The sequence below is a fragment of the Lichenostomus cassidix genome, unplaced genomic scaffold (genome assembly GCF_008360975.1).
Source record: "Lichenostomus cassidix isolate B80296 unplaced genomic scaffold, HeHo_3.0 HiC_scaffold_864, whole genome shotgun sequence".
NCBI classification, from domain to species: Eukaryota; Metazoa; Chordata; class Aves; order Passeriformes; family Meliphagidae; genus Lichenostomus; species Lichenostomus cassidix.
In genome coordinates, this window is record NW_028147344.1 from 17,530 (window position 1) to 36,150 (window position 18,621).

At 48.0% G+C, this 18,621-nt stretch overlaps 1 protein-coding gene across 5 annotated transcripts in view; it reads left to right on the top strand.

Annotated features, from left to right (window-relative positions):
• The window catches only part of SMC1A (structural maintenance of chromosomes 1A), a 32,477-nt gene extending 16,200 nt beyond the window's left edge, over positions 1–16,277 (top strand). For 2 of the 5 annotated variants that reach the window (XM_085044839.1, XM_085044840.1), the window contains 14 exons: positions 22–168; positions 2,696–2,833; positions 4,106–4,222; positions 4,362–4,468; positions 4,873–5,014; positions 7,736–7,881; positions 8,883–9,036; positions 9,755–9,865; positions 10,432–10,588; positions 11,474–11,628; positions 12,340–12,491; positions 13,658–13,727; positions 14,529–14,639; positions 15,689–16,277. In XM_085044839.1, coding sequence (XP_084900965.1) covers positions 22–168; positions 2,696–2,833; positions 4,106–4,222; positions 4,362–4,468; positions 4,873–5,014; positions 7,736–7,881; positions 8,883–9,036; positions 9,755–9,865; positions 10,432–10,588; positions 11,474–11,628; positions 12,340–12,491; positions 13,658–13,727; positions 14,529–14,639; positions 15,689–15,772 — 1,791 coding nt within the window. In that variant the 3' untranslated portion in view covers positions 15,773–16,277. The other 3 variants (XR_014847568.1, XM_085044841.1, XM_085044842.1) reach the window with 3 other exon arrangements.
• The last annotated feature ends 2,344 nt before the right edge of the window (positions 16,278–18,621 follow it).

The window sequence follows — 18,621 nt, forward strand, 5'->3', positions numbered from 1 at the left end:
GTCCCCAATGTCCCCAATCAGACGGTGGCCCTGGACGGCACGCTGTTCCAGAAGTCAGGAGTGATCTCCGGCGGCGCCAGCGACCTGAAGGCCAAAGCTCGGCGCTGGGATGAGAAAGCTGTGGACAAACTGAAGGAGAAGAAGGAGAGGCTGACTGAGGAGCTCAAGGTGAGACCCTGAAATGACCCTAAAACACCCCAAAATTACCCCAAAAACCCGAACCGGATCCCTAAAACCCCAAAAATCCCAAATGGATCCCAAAAAACCCAAACTGACCCCAAACGGAGCCCAAAATCCACAAACAAACTCAAGGAGAGGCTGACTGAGGAGCTCAAGGTGAGACCCTGAAACACCTCAAAAACCCCAAATTTGCCCTAAAAATCCCAAATGAATAAAAAAAATCCCAAACGGAACACTAAAAACACCAAATTGAGCCTAAAAACCCCAAATAAAGTCAAGGTGAAGAAGGAGAGGCTGGCTGAGGAGCTCAAGGTGAGACCCTGAAACACCTCAAATTGAGCCTAAAACCACCAAATTGACCCAAAAAACCCCAAATAGATCAAAAGAATCCAAAACGGAACCCAAAAATCCCAAATGGAACACGAAAACCACCAAGTTGGCCCCAAAAACCTCAGAGAAATTCAAGGAGAAAAAGGAGAGGCTGAGCGAGGAGCTCAAGGTGAGACCCTGAAATGACCCTAAAAACCCTAAAATTACCCTGAAAACACCAAATGGATCAAAAAAATCCCAAAGGGATCAAAAAAATCCCAAAGGGAACACTAAAAACACCAAATTGAGCCCAAAAATGTCAAACTCAAGGAGGAGAGGCTGAGTGAGGAGCTCAAGGTGAGACCCTGAAATGACCCTGAAAACCCCAAAATGACCCCAAAAACCCCAGACAGACCCCCATTCCTGCCTCATTTCTTCCCAAATTTTCCATTTCTTCCCAAAATTTCCATTTTTCCCAAATTCCCTGTCATTTCCCCCCAAATTCCAGGAGCAGATGAAAGCCAGACAGAAGGAAGCCTCATTGTTTCCCTCATTCCTGGGTTGATTTCCCCCATTGCTGCCTCATTTTTTCCCAAAATTCCCACTTTTCCCAAATTCCCATGGTTTTCCCCCATTCCCATTCCATTTTTCCATTTCCCATTCTCGCTTTTTCCTCATTCCCTCTCATTTTCTCCCATTTCCTCCTCATTTTCCCCCCATTTCTGCCCATTTTTCCCCCAATTCCCATTCCAAATTTATCCGTTTCTTCCCAAAATTCCCATTTTCCCCAAATTTTTCCTTTTCCCAAGTTCCAGGAGCAGATGAAGGCCAAACACAATGAGACTTCGTTTATTCCTCAATTCCTGTTTCATTTTTCCCCATTTCTGCTCATTTTTCTTCCATTTCTGCTCATTTTTCCCCATTTCTGCCCAGTTTTTTTCCCATAATTCCCATTTTTTTCCCAAAATTGCATATTTTTCCCCATTTTCCCCCCTCCAGGAGCAGATGAAGGGCAAGAGGAAGGAGGCAGAGCTCCGCCAGGTCCAATCCCCCCATTTTCCTCTCATTTTTCCCCCATTTCTGCCCAGTTTTTCCAGAACTCCCATTCCAGATTTTCCCAAAATTCCCATTTTTCCCAAATCCCCGTGTTTTTTCCCCAATTCCAGGAGCAGATGAAGGCCAGACACAAGGAGGCCTCGTTTTTCCCTCATTCCCATTCCATTTTTTCCTCGTTCTTAGGTTGATTTCCCCCATTTCTGGGTCATTTTTCCCCCATTCCTATTCCAAATTTTCCCAAAATTCCCAATTTTTTCCTGTTTTTCCCCAATTCCAGGAGCAGATGAAGGCCAGACACAAGGAGGCCTCATTTTCTCTGGAATTCCTGTTTCATTTTCTCCCATTTCTGGCTCATTTTCCTTCCATTTCTGCCCAATTTTTTCCTGCTTTTTCCCAAATTCCCATTCCAATTTTCCCCAAAATTCCCATTTTTTCCCAAAATTCCCATTTTTCCCCCATTTTCCCCCCTCCAGGAGCAGATGAAGGCCAGGAGGAAGGAGACCTCGTTTTTCCCTCATTCCCATTCCATTTCTCCCCCATTTCTGCTCATTATTTCCCATTCCTTTTCCATTTTCCCCAACTTTTCCATTTTTCCCAAATTTTCCATTTTTTCCTCCCATTCCTGGCTCATTTTCTCCCCATTTTTCTCTTGTTTTTCCCCCATTTTTGCTTATTTTTCTCCATTTCTTGCTCATTTTTTCCCCATTTCTGCCTCATTTCTTCCCAAATTTTCCTTTTCTTCCCAAAATTCCTAAAATTCCCATTTTTTTCCCCCATTTTCCCCCTCCAGGAGCAGCTGAAGGCCAAGAGGAAGGAAGCAGAGCTCCGCCAGCTCCAATCTCCCCAATTTCTTCTCATTTTCCCCATTTCTGCCCATTTTTCTCCCAATTCCCATTCCAAATTTTTCCATTTGTTCCCAAAATTCCCATTTTCCCCAAATTTTTCCCTTCTTCCCCCAATTCCAGCAGCAGATGAAGGCCAAGCACAATGAGACCTCGTTTTTTCCTGAATTCCTGTTTCATTTTTCCCCATTTCTGGCTCATTTTCCTTCCATTTCTGGTGATTTTTTCCCCATTTCTGCCCAGTTTTTTCCCCAAATTCCCATTTTTTCCCCAAAATTCCCATTTTTTTCCCATTTTTTCCCCTCCAGGAGCAGATGAAGGCCAAGAGGAAGGAGGCAGAGCTCCGCCAGGTTCAGTCCCAAGCCCATGGATTGCAGATGAGACTCAAATATTCCCAGAGTGACTTGGAGCAAACCAAGACTCGCCACCTCGCCCTCAACCTGCAGGTGGGAGGGAAAAATGGGATTTTGGGGGGAAAACGGGATTTTGGGGGGAAAAAAATGGGATTTTGGCGGGAAAAAAATGGGATTTTGGGGGGGAAAAAATGGGATTTTGGGGGGAAAAATGGGATTTTGGGGAAAATTTTGGGTTTTTGGGGGAAAATCCTACAGGTTTAGGGAGGAATTCCCACATTTTTAGGAGGAAAATCCCTGGTTTTGGGAAAAAATTCCCCATTTTGGGGGGAAATTTCCCGTTTTGGGGGAGAATTCTGGGGTTTTTGGGGAGAAATTCCCTTGGTTTGGGGGAGAAATTCCCCATTTTTAGGGAGAAATTTTCCATTTTTAGGGAGGAATTTCCCATTTTGGGGGAGAGATTTCCTGGTTTTGGGAGGAAAATCTTGGGATTTGGGAGGAGAATTCTGGGATTTGGGGAGAAATTCCTTGGTTTTGGGGTGAAATTCTGCCATTTTGGGAGGAAAATCCCAGGATTTGGTGAAGAATTCCAGGATTTGTGGAAAAATTCCCAGTTTGGGGGGAAATTCCCCATTTTTAGGGAGAAATTACTCTTTTTGGGGAAGAAATTTCTGGTTTGGGGAGGAAATATTGGGGATTTGGGGGGAAAATTGGGATTTTGGGAAAATTGTGGGGTTTTGGGGGATAATTCTGCGTTTTAGGGAGGGTTTTGGGGTGAAATTCCACTGTTTTAGGAGAAAAATCCCAGGATTTGGAGGAAATTCTGGGATTTGTGGAAAAATCCCTCAGTTTTAGGGGAAATTCTGCCATTTTAGGAGGAAAATCCCTGGATTTGGGGAGAAATTCCCTCATTTTCGGGAGAAATTCCTGGTTTTGGGAGGAAAATCTTGGGATTGGGGAAAATTCTGAGATTTGGGGAGAAATCCCTCAGTTTTGGGGTGAAATTCTGCTGGTTTAGGAGGAAAAATCCCTGGATTTGGGGAGAAATTCCCTCGTTTTACAGAGAAATTCCTGGGTTTTGGGTGGAAAATTCCCCATTTTAGGGCAGAAATTCCCAGTTTTGGGGAGAAATTCCCCATTTTTGAGGAGAATTCCACAGTTTTGGGGAGAAATTCCCAAATTTGAGGAATTGCCTCACTTTTTGGGATGTTTCACCCTCAATTTGGGACATTTTTGGGGTTTTTGGGGCTGTTTTTGGGGCATTTAAGGCCATTTTTTGTTCCCTGATCAGATTTTTGGGGTTCAGAGAAAAATTTTGATGAATTTTGACGAATTTTGATGAATTTTTTTTCCCATTTTTTCCAGGAAAAATCCAAACTGGAGAGCGAATTGGCCAATTTTGGGCCTCGAATCAACGACATCAAAAGGATCATTCAGGGCAGAGAGAGAGAAATGAAAGATTTGAAGGAGAAAATGAATCAGGTTTGGGTGAAATTCGGATTTTTTTGGGGTTTTTGGGGTCAGAAATGAAAGATTTGAAGGAAAAAATGAATCAGGTTTGGGTGAAATTCGGGATTTTTTGGGGATTTTTTGGAGATTCTGATTTTTATCCCAAATCCAGGTGGAGGATGAAGTTTTTGAGGAATTTTGTCGAGAAATTGGGGTTAGAAATATTCGGGAATTCGAGGAGGAAAAGGTGAAGAGGCAGAATGAGATTGCAAAGAAAAGGTGAGGAAATCCCAAAAATTGGGGGAGAAAATCCCAAAATTGGGGGAGAAAACCCAAATTAGGAGGGAAATCCAAAATCGGGAGTTAAAAACCCAAAATTGGCGTGAAAAAACCTAAAATTGGGAGTTAAAAACCCAAAATTGGGTGAGCAAATCCCAAAACTGGGAGGGATAAAACCAAAAATTGGGGTTGGGAAACCCAAAAACTGGGAGAAAAACCCCAAAATTGGATCCCCAAAACCTTCAGGATGTCCCGAAATGTCCCCAAACACCCCCAGAATGTCCCAAAATGTCCCCAGATCCCCCCATAAACCCTCCAGAATGTCCCCAAATCCCCTCAGGATATCCCCAAAATGTCCCCAAATGTCCCCAACCCCCCCCAGGGTGACACTTTTGGCTCCCCAGGCTGGAATTTGAGAACCAGAAGACTCGGCTGGGAATCCAACTGGACTTTGAGAGGAACCAGCTGAGGGAGGATCAGGAGAAAGTGCTGATGTGGGAGCAGGGAGTGCGCAAGGACGAGGCTGAGATCGAGAAACTCAAAAAGGTTTGGGGATTTTGGGGGTTTTTGGGGAGTTCTGGGATTTTTGGGAATTTTTTGGGAATTTTTTTTATTTTTGGGGAATTTTTTTGGATTTTTTTTTGAGGTTTTTTGGATTTTTTTTTCTTTTTTTTCCTTTTTTGGGGATTTTTATGGATTTTTTTGGTGATTATTTTTCCAAGTTTTTGGGGATTTTTTTGTGATTTTATGGATTTTTTGGTGATTTTTTGGTGATTTTTATGGATTTTTTGGTGATTTTTTTTTTAATTTTTTTTTAATTTTTGGATTTTTTTTTCCATTTTTGCGGCATTTTTGGGGACTTTTAAAGGGATTTTTAATTTTTTTTTTTGCGAGTCTTTGGTGATTTTTGGGGATTTTTTGGTGATTTTTTTGGATTTTTTGGTGATTTTTTGGGATTTTTTTAGGTTGAATTTTTTTAGGTTTTTGGGGGGATTTTAATAAGATTTTTTGGGTGGATTTTTGGGGATTTTTTTTGGGGATTTTTGGGGTTTTTTCGGGTGATTTTGGGAGGGAAGATGAGGAGAAAGTGCTGATGTGGGAGCAGGGAGTGCGCAAGGACGAGGCTGAGATCGAGAAACTCAAAAAGGTTTGGGGATTTTGGGGGTTTTTTGGGGAGTTTTGGGAATTTTTTGGGAAATTTTTGGGATTTTTTGGGGATTTTTGGGAATTTTTGGGGATTTTTTGGAATTTCTTTGGCTTTTTTTGAATTTTCTTAAACAATTTTTTTTAGGGCTTTTTTGCATTTTTTGCAATTTTTTTGCTTTTTCTTTTATTTTTGGGGGATTTTTTAAAGGGATTTTTTGGTGATTATTTTTCCAAGTTTTTGGGGATTTTTTTTGTGATTTTTGGGGATTTTTATGATTTTTGTGATTTTTTGTGATTTTTTTTGATTTTAAAAAAATTTTAAAAAATTTTTGTAATTTTTTTTGCATTTTTGGGGGATTTTTGTGGATTTTTTGTGAATATTTTGGGATTTTTTTGGAAATTTTTTTGGATTTTTTGCAGGTTTTTTTTAATTTTTAGGGATTTTCTTTGCTTTTTTTGCACTCTTAAAATTGTTTTGGGATTTTTTTGTTTATTTCTTGAAGATTTTTTTGTGATTATTTTTGTGAGTTTTTAGAGACTTTTTTGGGGATTTTTGAGGATTTTTTGGTGATTTTTTGTAATTTTTCTGGAATTTTGGAATTTTTTTGGGTTTTGGAATTTTTGCAGTTTTTAGGGGTTTTTGTGATTTTTTGTATTTTGGGGATTTTTGTGGGATTTTTAAAAGTTTTGGGTTTTTTTAAATAATATTTCTGGGTTTTTGGGGGTTTGGGATTTGTTGGCATTTTTGCACTTATAAAATTTAAAAAAATTTTTATTTTTGGTAATTTTTGTAATTTGTGGGGATTTTTTTTAAAAATTTTGAGTCTTTTTTGTTTGTGTTTTGGGATTTTTTTGTGATTATTTTGCAAGTTTTTGGGGTTTTTGGGATTTTGGGGACTTTTTGGAAATTTTTGCATTTGGGGATTTTGTTTGTTTTTTAGAGATTTTTTGGTGATTATTTTTGCAAGTTTTTAGGGAATTTCTTGTTACTTTTTAAAAATCTTTTTTGTATTTTTTTCCTTTATTTTAGGGGATTTTTTTGTGTTTTGGGGATTTTTTGGTGATTATCTTTGTGAGGCTTTGGGTGTTTTTTTGGGATTTTGTTTTTACCTTCTGGGGTGTATTTTTCTGTATTTTGGGGTGGATTTTGGGATATTTTGGAGCGATTTGGGGTGGTTTCTGGGATGATTTTGGGATGTATTCTGCTGTATTTTTGGGGTGCATTTTGCTGTGTTTTGGGGTGTAAATTTCTGTATTTTTGTGATATTTTTTGGGATTCTTTGGGGTGGTTTTTGGGGTGATTTTGTGACATTTTCCTGCAGCAGCACTGATGATTTCAGGTGTATTTTCAGTGATTGTGGGATGTATTTTGGGATGTATTTTAGGATATATTTTGCTGTATTTTTGGGGTTTTTTGGGGTGTATTTTGTGATACTTTTGGGGTGATTTTGGGCTCTATTTTGTGGCAGTTTTTGAGGTATTTTTGGGATATTTTGTGGCAGTTTTTGAGGTATTTTTGGGATATTTTGGGGATATTTTTGAGGTATCTTTGGGATATTTTTGGGCTAATTTCAGGCTGTTTCCCTCGCAGGAGCAGCAGTTATTTGGGTGTATTTTGTGGTCTATTTTCTGTATTTCTGGGATGTTTTCAGAGATACTTTGGGATGATTTTGGGCTGATTTTTGGTACAATTTTGGAACATTTTTCCCCCCAGGAGGAGCAGCAGCACTGGGCTGGTTTGGGGTGTATTTTGCTGTATTTTGGCACATTTTGTGGTGTATTCTGTATTTTTGGGATGTTTCTTTGGCTATTTTGGGGATATTTAGGGGATATTTTGGCCAATTTTCGGGCTGCTTTTGGCACATTTTTTGGCACATTTTCCCCGCAGGAGGAGCAGCGTCACTGGGCTTATTTGGGGTGTATTTTTCTTTGTTTTGTGGCAATTTTGGGGTATTTTACGGGGTCTGATTTTCTGTATTTTTGGGATATTTTGAGGATATTTTCGGGGTGTTTTGGGGATATTTTCGGGGTGTTTTGGGGATATTTTTGGGATATTTTGGGGATGTTTTGGGGATATTTTGGGGCTGATTTTGTCCCATTTTTTGGCCCATTCCCCCGCAGGAGGAGCAGCGTCACATGAAGATCATCGACGAGACGATGGCGCAGCTGCAGGACCTCAAGAACCAACACCTGGCCAAGAAATCCGAGGTGAACGACAAGAACCACGAGATGGACGAGATCCGCAAGAAGCTGGGCGGGGCCAACAAGTGAGGGCGGGGCTAAGGGGCGGGGCTTAGAGGGGCGGGGCCAAGTGAGGGTGGGGTAAAGGGGCGGGGCTAAAGGGACAGAGATAAAGGGGTGGAGCTTAAAGGGGTGGAGCTTAAAGGGGCGTGACCAACAGGTTATGGTGGGGCCAACAAGTGAGGGTGGGGCTTAAAGGGGTGTGGCCTAATTGGGTGGGGCTAAAGGGGTGGAGCTAAGACATTGGGTGTTGATAAAGAGGTGGAGTGTAATGGGGTGGGGCTAATAAGTGGGTGGGGCTAAAGGGTGGAGCTAATTAGTGGGGTGGGGATAAAGGGGTGGGGCAACAAGTGAGGGTGGGGCTTAAAGGGGTGTGGCTAGGTGGGTGGGGATAAGGGTGGAGCTTGCAGGTGGGGTGGAGAAAAAGGGGTGGGGCTAGAGTGGGTAGGGCTAAAGGGGCAGGGCTAGAAAGTGAGGGTGGGGCTTAAAGGGGTGGAGCAATAAGGGGTGGGGCTGAAGGGTGGGGCCGAAGGGCTGAGGCCAAAGGTGGGGCTAGAGGGGTGGGGTTGAAAAGGGTGGGGCTAAAAGGGGTGGGGATAACAAGTGGGTGGAGCTAAGGGGTGGAGTTCATAAGGGTGGGGATAAAGGGGTGGAGCTAAGAAGTTGGGTGGGGCCTAATGGGGTGGGGCTGAAGGGGTGGAGCTAACCAATGGGTGGGGATAAGGGGTGGAGCTAATAAATGGGGTGGGGCTAGAGGGGTGGAGCTAACATGGGGCAGGGCTAAAGGGGGTGGGGCCAAGTGGGGCATGGCTGAATGGGTGGAGCTGACAAATGGGTGGGGCTAAAGGGGTGGAGCTAATAAGTGGGTGGGGTTAACATGGGTGGGACCAAAGGGGGAGTGGCTAAAGGGGTGGCGCTATCAAAGGGGGCGGGGCTAGAAGGCCCTGTCCCCATGGCTATGTCCCCATGACCCTGACACTGTCCCTGACACTGTCTCATATCCCTGACACTGTCCCCATGTCCCCAGGGAGATGACACACCTGCAGAAGGAGGTGACAGCCATCGAGACCAAGCTGGAGCAGAAGCGCAGCGATCGCCACAACCTGCTGCAGGCCTGCAAGATGCAGGACATCCGCCTGCCGCTGGCCAGGGGATCCATGGATGACATCAGCCAGGAGGAGGTGGGACAGCCCTGTCACCTCTGTGTCACACCTGTGTCACACCTGTCCCCTGGGTCACCCCTGTGTCACCTGTGTCATCCCTGTCACCCCCTGTCACCCCCTGTCACCCCCTGTCACCCCGTGACTGCCGCTGGCCAGGGGATCCATGGACGACATCAGCCAGGAGGAGGTGGGACACCCCTGTCACCCGTGTGTCACACCTGTCACCTGGGTCACTTGTGTGTCATCCCTGTCACCTCCTGTCACCCCCCCTGTCCTTTGGGTCACTGACTGCCACTGGCCAGGGGCTCCATGAATGACATCAGCCAGGAGGAGGTGGGGACACCTGTGTCACCTGTGTCACACCTGGGACATCCCTGTGTCACCTGGGAAATCCCTGTCATCCCCTGTCCCCTGCTGTCACCCCTCGGGTCACCCCCTGACTGCCGCTGGCCAGGGGATCCATGGACGACATCAGCCAGGAGGAGGTGGGACACCCCTGTCACCTGTGTCACCTTCCTGTCCCCCTGTGTCACCCCCTGTGTCACCCCTGGGTCACTCCCTGACCCCCTCCATGTCCCCAGTGTCCCCCTAACCCCTGTGTGCCCCTCATGTCACCCTGACCCCTGCTGTGTCCCCAGTGTCCCCAATGTCCCCTGCTGTGTCCCCAATGTCCCCTGCTGTGTCCCCAGTGTCCCTGATGTCTCTCATGTCCCCGATGTCCCCAATGTCCCCACAGGGCGGTGGCACCGGTGAGGAAGCTGCCGGCAGCTCCCAGCGCAGCTCCAGCCTGTACGCCAGAGAGGCTCTGATTGAGATCGACTACAGCGACCTGCCCGAGGAGCTCAAGGTGAGACTCACCTGGGGACAGGTGTGACTGCCTCTGACACACCTGGAAACACCCTGGGCACACCTGGGATACACCTGGGCACATATGGATACACCTGGGGGCACCTGGGCACATCTGGACACGCCCTGGACACACCATTGACACATGCCTGACACACCTCTACACACCTGGGATATACCTGGGATATACCTGGGATATACCTGGACACACCTGGGATACACCTGGGATACACCTGGGATATACCTGGGATATACCTGGGATACACCTGGGATACACCAGGACACACCTGGGATATACCTGGACACACAGGCTGACCGAGCAGCAGAGTGTCCTGGCTGTCCCTGTCGCTTTTGTTCCCAGGCTGTCCCCAGGCTGTCCCCATGATGTCACCATGTCCCCAATGTCCCCATGATGTCCCCAATGTCCCCAGGACGCGCAGGCTGAGGAGGAGATCCGGCAGGAGATGGCAGCTCTGCAGCAGAGTGTCCTGGCTGTCCCTGTCCCTTTTGTCCCCAGGCTGTCCCCATGATGTCACTGACCCCTGACCATGTCCCCAATGTCCCCAGGACGCCCAGGCTGAGGAGGAGATCCGTCAGGAGATGGCAGCTCTGCAGCAGAGGCTCACAGAGCAGCAGAGTGTCCTGCAGAGGATCGCAGCTCCCAACATGAAAGCCATGGAGAAACTGGAGAGCGTCAGGGACAAGTTCCAGGAGACCTCGGATGGTGGGACACGGGGACACTGGGGACATTGGGGGCATTGGGGACACTGAGAATTGGGGACACTGGGGATTGGGGACGTTGAGGATATTGGAGACATTGAGGACACACTGGGGATATTGGGCACATGTGGGACATCATTAGGTCATTGGGGACACTCAGGGGACATTGGGCCATTTGGGATGTCAGGGGCATTTGGGACATCATGGGGACTTTGGGGACATTGATAGGGACATTTGGGATATTGTGGATGTTTGGGACACTGGGGACATTGAGGACATTGGGGATATTGGGGACATCATTGGGAACGTTGGAATATTTGGGACATTGGGGACATTCAGGGGACAGACAAAGCACAGCCCAATATCCCCAACATCCCTAGTGTCCCCATGATGTCCCCAATGTCCCCTGAGTGTCCCCAATGTCCCCAGAGCTCAAGGCTGCCCGCAAGCGTGCCAAGGCGGCCAAGCAGGGATATTCCCAACGTCCCCAATAGCCCCAATATCCCAAATGTCCCCAACATCCCTGATGTCCCTGTCACTGTCCCCCACATCCCTGATGTCCCCAATGTCCCCTGAGTGTCCCCAATGTCCCCTGAGTGTCCCCAATGTCCCTAGAGTTCGAGGCTGCCCGCAAGTGTGCCAAGGCCAAGCAGGGATATTCCCAATTTCCCCAACATCCCTGATGTCCCTGTCACTGTCCCCAACATCCCTGATGTCCCCCTGATGTCCCCAATGTCCCCAGAGCTCGAGGCTGCCCGCAAGCATGCCAAGAAGGCCAAGCAGGGATGTTCCCAATGTCCCCAACATCCCCAATGTCCGTGTCACTGTCCCCAACATCCCCAATGTCCCCGATGTCCCCAATGTCCCCTGATGTCCCCAATGTCCCCAGAGTTCGAGGCTGCCCGCAAGCGCGCCAAGAAGGCCAAGCAGGCGTTTGAGCAAATGAAGAAGGAGAGGTTTGATCGATTCAACTCGTGCTTTGAGGCTGTGGCGACAAACATCGACGAGATCTACAAGGCGCTGAGCAGGAACAGCAGCGCTCAGGTGAGCTGGGGACACACCTGGGGAGAGGTGGGACACAGTTAGGGACACACCTGACACACCTGGGGACATGTGGGACACAGTAAGGGACACACCTGACACACCTGGGGACAGCTGGGGACACCAACATCAATGAGATCTACAAGGCTCTGAGCAGAACAGCAGCGCCCAGGTGAGCTGGGGACACACCTGGGGAGAGGTGACACACCTAGGACACACCTGTGACACCTGGGGACATGTGGGACACACCCGGGGACATGTGGGACACAGCTAGGGACACACCTGGGGGAGATGGGGACACCAACATCGATGAGATCTACAAGGTGCTGAGCAGGAACAGCAGTGCTCAGGTGAGCTGGGGACACACCTGGGGACATGTGGGACACACCTGGACAGAGCTCACATGTGTCCCCAAAAACCCCCAGGATGTCCCCAAACCCCAGTTTTGTCCCCAAGGCATTCCTGGACCCTAAAAACCCTGAGGAACTTCACCTCTATCTCCCCTAAAATGCCCCAGATTGTCCACAGACACCCCCAGGATGTCGCCAAGGACCCCCAGGATGTCCCCAAACCCCAATTTTTGTCCCCCAGGTGTTCCTGGGCCCTGAAAACCCTGAGCATCCTCTCATTTTCCCCCCAAACCACACCAGATTGTCCCCAAACACCCCCAGATTGTCCCCAAAATGTCCCCAACCCCCAAATGTTGTCCCCAAGGCGTTCCTGGGCCCCGAGAACCCCGAGGAGCCTTACCTGGATGGCATCAACTACAACTGTGTGGCTCCTGGGAAGAGATTTCGCCCCATGGATAATCTGTCTGGGGGAGAAAAAACTGTGGCTGCTTTGGCTCTGCTCTTTGCTATCCACAGGTGAGACCCCAAAAACACCCCAAAAACACCTGGGGATCCTAAAAAACATCTGGGGATCCCAAAAAACCCCAAAATCCCCAGGGGAAAAACCTAAAATTTACCCCTAATTTCTGGGGTTTTCACAAAACTGCTCTCGTCCTGTTCTTGGCTATCCACATGTGAGACCCTAAAAACACCTGGGGGATCCTAAAAACACCTGGGGATCCCGAAAATATCCAGGGGATCCCAAAAAACCCCAGAAATCCCAAAATCCCCAATGGAAAACCCTAAAATTCACCCCAAATCTGTGGGATTTTTGCAAATCTCTGGGTTTTCCCAAAACTGCTCTTGGCCATCTAGAGGTGAGACCCTAAAAACACCTGGGGGATCCCAAAAACTCCCAGGGGATCCCAAAATCCACCAGGGGAAACCTAAAAATCCAGGGGAATCCTAGAATTCCGGGAGAGAATCCTAAAATCCAGGGGAAAACCCTAAAATTCACCCCAAATCTCCAGCATTTTCCCAAAACTGCTCTCACCCTGCTGTTTGCTATTTGCAGGTGAGATCCTAAAAACACCCTAGGGACCCCAAAACCTCCTGAATCCACCCCAAAATTGGGGGAGAGACCCCAAAATCCTGGAAGAAACCCCAAAATCCACAGGTGGAACCCTAAAATCCAATTAATTCCCCCCAAACAATTCCCCCCAGGAAAATACCCCAAAACCCTCTAGGATCACCCCAAAAACCTGGGAGAAACCCCAAAATCCCAGGATGAACCCTAAAATCCAATGAATTCCCCCAAAACCTCCTGAATCCACCCCAAAATTTGGGATGAAACCCCAAAATCCAACAAATTCCTCAAAATCCCTGCGAAAACCCCCAACTTTCCCCAGGAAAAAACCCCAAAACTTCTTAGAATCACCCCAAAATCCCAGGATGATCCCTAAAATCCAAGAAATCCCCCAAAACCTCCTGAATCCACCCCAAAACTAGGGATAAAACCCCAAAATCTAATTAATTCCCCAAAATCCCTTCAAAAAACCCCAAATTCCCCCAGAAAAAAACCCCAAAACCCCTTAAAATCACCCCAAAACCTCGGGGTTTTTTTTTGGGGTTCTTTTTGGGGTCCCTGGGGGTCTCTGGAATCCCAAATTTTGGGTTTTTAACCCCAAATATTCACTCCCCAGTTACAAACCAGCTCCGTTCTTCGTCCTCGACGAGATCGACGCCGCGCTGGACAACACCAACATCGGCAAGGTGAGCGTTTTTGGGGGATTTTCCCAAATTTTTGGGGTCTTCTCCCCATTTTTGGGGACTTTTCCCAAATTTCTGGGATCTTTTCCCCATTACTGGGGACTTTTCTCAAGTTTTTGGGGTTTTTTCCCCATTTTTTGGGTCCCCCACCTCATTTTTTCGGGTCACAAGTCCATTTTTGGGGTTCTCAGCTCCAATTTTGGTTCCTCCACCCCAGTTTCAGGTGCCAAGTCCATTTTTCGGATTCCCCAAACCAATTTTGGGGTCCCAAATCCATTTCTCAGGGTGCCACATCCATTTTTTGGGGTTCCAAATCCATTTTTTGGGGTCCCAAATCCATTTTTGGGGTTCCCCTACCCAATTTCGGGGCACCAAGTCCATTTTTTGGGTGCCAAATCCATTTTTTGGGATGCCAAATCCATGTTTTGGGTCCCCCACCCCATTTTTGGGGTCCCAAGTCAATTTTTGGGGTCTCAAATCCATTTTTGGAGTCCCAAATCAGCCCATTTTTCGGGATGCCAAAAATCTCAAAGATGCCATTTTTTGGAGTGCCAAGTCTGTTTTTTTGGGTCCCAAGTCCATTTTTGGGGTGCTGAATTAGTTTTTCGGGATCCCAAATCCATTTTTTGGGGTTCCCTACCCCATTTTTGGGGTCCCAAATCCATTTCTTAGGGTCTCAAACCCATTTTTTGGGGTCCCAAACCCATTTTTTGGGTCCCCCACCCCATTTTTTGGGTCCCAAATCCATTTTTTGGGGTCCCAAATCCATTTTTGGAGTCTCAAATCCATTTTTTGGCTCCCCAGGTGGCCAATTACATCAAAGAGCAATCAGCTGCCAACTTCCAGGCCATTGTCATTTCCCTCAAGGAGGAATTTTACACCAAAGCTCAGAGCCTCATCGGCGTCTATCCTGAGGTACCAAAATCGTCCTGAAACACCCCAAAAATACCCCAAAAATATCCCAAGAAATATCCTAAATTACCCCCAAAAATACCCCAAAAAACCCCCAAAAATATCTCAAAAAATACCCCAAATAATCCTAAAATTACCCCCAATATGTCCCAATGTAAGCCCAAAATCTCCCAAAAATACCCCAAATTATCTCCAAAAAAATCCCAATATATCCTGAATTATCCCCTAAAAATACCCCAAAAATACCCCCAGTTTGGGGTTTTTGGGGTGGTTTGGGTTTTTTTGGGGAGATTGGGTTTTCTGGGGGTGAGGGTCTCTAAAATCCAAAATTAAGGGTTTTTTGGGTGGTTTTGGTGTTTTTTGGGGGAGGATTTGGGGTTTTTTGGGAGGTTTGGGGTTTTTTGGGGGAATTCTGGTTTTGGGGGGATTTTGGAGGAGTTTTGGGTGGTTTTGGGGTTTCTTGGAGTGGTTTGGAGTTATTTGGGGGTATTTGAGAGGTTTTTTTTGTGTTTTTTGGGGGAAATTTGGTGTTTTTTCTGGTGGATTTGTGGTTATTTGGGTGGTTTGGGGTTTTTTTGGCCATTTTGTGGGTTGTTTGGAGGATTTGGGGGGGGCCTTGGTGTTTTTTGGGGTTTTTTTTTGTTGTTTTGAGTGGTTTGGGGTATTTTTAGGGACCTTGTGGGGTTTTTCGGGTGGTTTTGGGGTTTTTTTGCAGGTGTTAGGGGATTGGGGGCTTTTTGGGGGGGGTTTAGGGGGCAATTTAGGGGTTTTTGGGTGTTTTGGGGGGATTTGGGTTATTTTGGGGAATTTGGTGGTTTTTTGGTGCATTTGGGTGCTTTTGGGGTTTTGTTGGGGAGTTTTGGGGTTTTTTGGGGGGTTTGAAGTGGTTTTGAGGGTTTTTGGTGGTTTGGAGGGTTTTTTGGTGGTTTGGGGTGTTTGGGGGGTTTTTTTGGGTGGTTTTGTGGGTTTTTGGGTGGTTTTGGGGTGTTTTTGTGGTTTTTTGGGGTTTCCAGGCCACACTCTAACCCCTCCCCCTCTCTCCCCTCCCCCAGCAAGGCGATTGCGTCATCAGCAAAGTGTTGACCTTTGACCTCACCAAGTACCCTGACACCAACCCCACCCCCAGCGAGCAGTGAGACCCCAAAACACCCCAAAAACATCCTGAAAATACCCCAAAACCACCCTGAAAATATCCCAAAAATACCCCAAAAGTATCCCCAAAATATCCTAAAAATACCCCAAAAAAATCGCCCCAAAATACCCCAAAAATACCCCAAAAATCACTGACACCAACCCAACCCCCAGCAAGCAGTGAGACCCCAAAACACCCCAAAAATATCCCAAAAACATCCCAAAAATCACTGAGACCCCTCCCCAAATTATCCTAAAATAACCCCAAAAATATCCCCAAAAATCACCCAAAACCCAAAAAAATACCCCAAAAATATCCAAAAATACCCCAAATAGCCTGAGCCCCTCCCCAAATTTTGGGGTCACTTTTGGGGTCCCTGTAGGGTGAAATTCCCAAATTTTGGGATCTCCCCAGGCGCTGCCCCTCCCCCACCCCCCAATCATGTTCTGCTCTCCCTGGAGGTCGTCAAAGACCCAAAAAATTCCCCAAAAATTCCCAAAAAAATTCCCCCCAAAAATTCTCAAAAATAAAAAAAATCTCCTAAAAATTAATAAAAAAAAAATCCCCAAAAATTGCCCAAAAAATCCCCAAACTTCCCCTGTGCTTTTACGGCGATTTTATGGAATTTCCCCCAATTTTGGAAATGGAAAATAAAAAGAATTTTGGATTTCTTCACCTGCCAGCCTTGGCCTGCTGTGTCCATAGGGGATCCATAGGGGATCCATAGGGGATCTATAGGGGATCCATAGAGGATCCATAGGGGATCTATAGGGGATCCATAGGGGATGTGAGACCCCCAGGGGCTCTAGGGATCCTACAGGGGCTAGAGGAGCCTTATGGGGACTCTATAGGAACTGCACAGGGGTGATGGGGGCTCTATAGGGGCACTGGGGGTGTTTAGGGGGAATCTATAGGGGATCTATAGGGGCTACAGGGGCACTGGGGGGGTTTAGGGGGAATCTATAGGGGTTCTATAGGGGCTGTAGGGATCCTCTGGGGGGCTATATGGAGCCTATAAGGGCTCCGTAGGGGCTCTATAGGGTTTCTTTGGGGTCTATAGGGACACTGGGTGGGTCTATAGGGGATCTATAGGAGCTGTGAGATTCCCTGGGGCTCCTTATGGAACCTATAGGGGCTAGGGGAGCTCTATAGGGGCTCCATAGGGTTTCCTTTGGGGTCTATAGGGACACTGGGGGGGTTTAGGGGAGCTCTATAGGGGATCTATAGGGGCTGTGAGACCCCCAGGGGCTCTTTAGGGACCCTATAGGGGCTAAGGGAGCTCTATAGGAGCTCTACAGGGGCTATAAGGAGCTCTATAGGGTTTCTTCGGGGGTCTATAGGGGCACTGGGGGGGTTTAGGGGCTCTATAGGGTTTCCTTTGGGGTCTATAGGGGCTTCCTGGGGGCTGTTAGGGGGCTCTATAGGGGTTCTATAGGGGCTGTGAGACCCTATAGGGATCCCCCTGGGCTATGGGGTGAAGTCTTGGGGTGGCCAGGGTGGGTCTGGGGGTGTTTTGGGGTCCCCAATGGGTCTGGGGGTGTCACAGTTCCTCCCCGTGCGGCTCTGGGATGGTTTTGGGGTGTCCCCGGGGGGTCAGGATGGTTTTGGGGTCCCCAGTGGGTGTTTCGGGGTCCCATTTGGGTCTGGGGGTGTCCCTGGGGGGCTCAGGGCGGTTTCGGGGTCCCATTTGGGTCTGGGGGTGTCTCAGTTCCTCCCCATGCAGCTCCCAAACCCCAATCAGCGCTCGAGTTATTTGTGACTTCGTTCCCATGGCAACCGCGCGGGGCTGAACCACCGGCACAGCCCGGGGGGGGACAGGGGGTGACAAAGGGGGTGGCACCGGGGGACAGGGGGTGGCACCGGGGGTGACAGGAATGGGGGAGGGACAGGACGGGGTGGCACCTGGGAGGGCAGGCTGGGGAGGGGACACCGAAATGGGGGTGGGGACACCTAAAACTGGGGAGAGGGACATCGAAATGAGGGAGGGACATTGAAATGGGGGTGGGGGACATTAAAATGAGAGGGGGACACCAAAGTGAGGAGGCGACATTAAAATGAGGACACCCCAAAATGGGGGGGGCGAACCCGGGGGGGGTCAAACAAGCCCCTCCCCCCCCTCAGGGTGCTAATTAAGCCTAATTAAGGAGGTGGCACCTTTGGGGGGGGAGGGGGGGTTGGAAACCCGGGGGGGAGTGTTGGAAAGTGGGCGTGGTTTGGGGGCGTGGTTTGGGGGTTGGTGGGCGTGGCCTCCTTAGCCCCGCCCCCCTCCGCTTCGCCCTCCCTCCTCCCTCGGAGCTCCGCGAGGGGAACAAACCCCCCCGAGCCCCCCCCTCACCCACCCCCAAACCCCCCCCCGACCCCCCCCGAGCCCCCTCCCCATCTCCATCACCATCACCACTCCGGGGGTTCAACCCACCCCCCAAAAAAATAACCCCCATCCCATCCCCCCAAAAAAATCACCCTCGGGGTTACCGGAACCCCAGGCCCTGCGCCCCCTCCTCATTTGGGACCCCCCACCCTCATTTTTGTCTTCCCCCAATTTCAACGCCACCCCTCATTTTACCACCCCCATTTTACTCCCCCGTTTTCATTTTCCACCCCATTTTTCCCCCATTTTCCCCATTTTAACCCCCATTCCCCCAAATTTTCCCATTTTAACCCCCAAAATTTCACCCTCCCACCCATTTCAACCCCCATTCCGCCCCCAAATTTTAACCTCTCCACCCCATTTCCTCCAAAACTCACCCCCATTCCACCCCCATTTTCCCCTAAATTTTAACCCCTCCACCCCATTTCCCCGTTTTCCCCAAATTTTCCCCTTCCCACCCCAAATTTCAACCCCTTTTTCCCCTA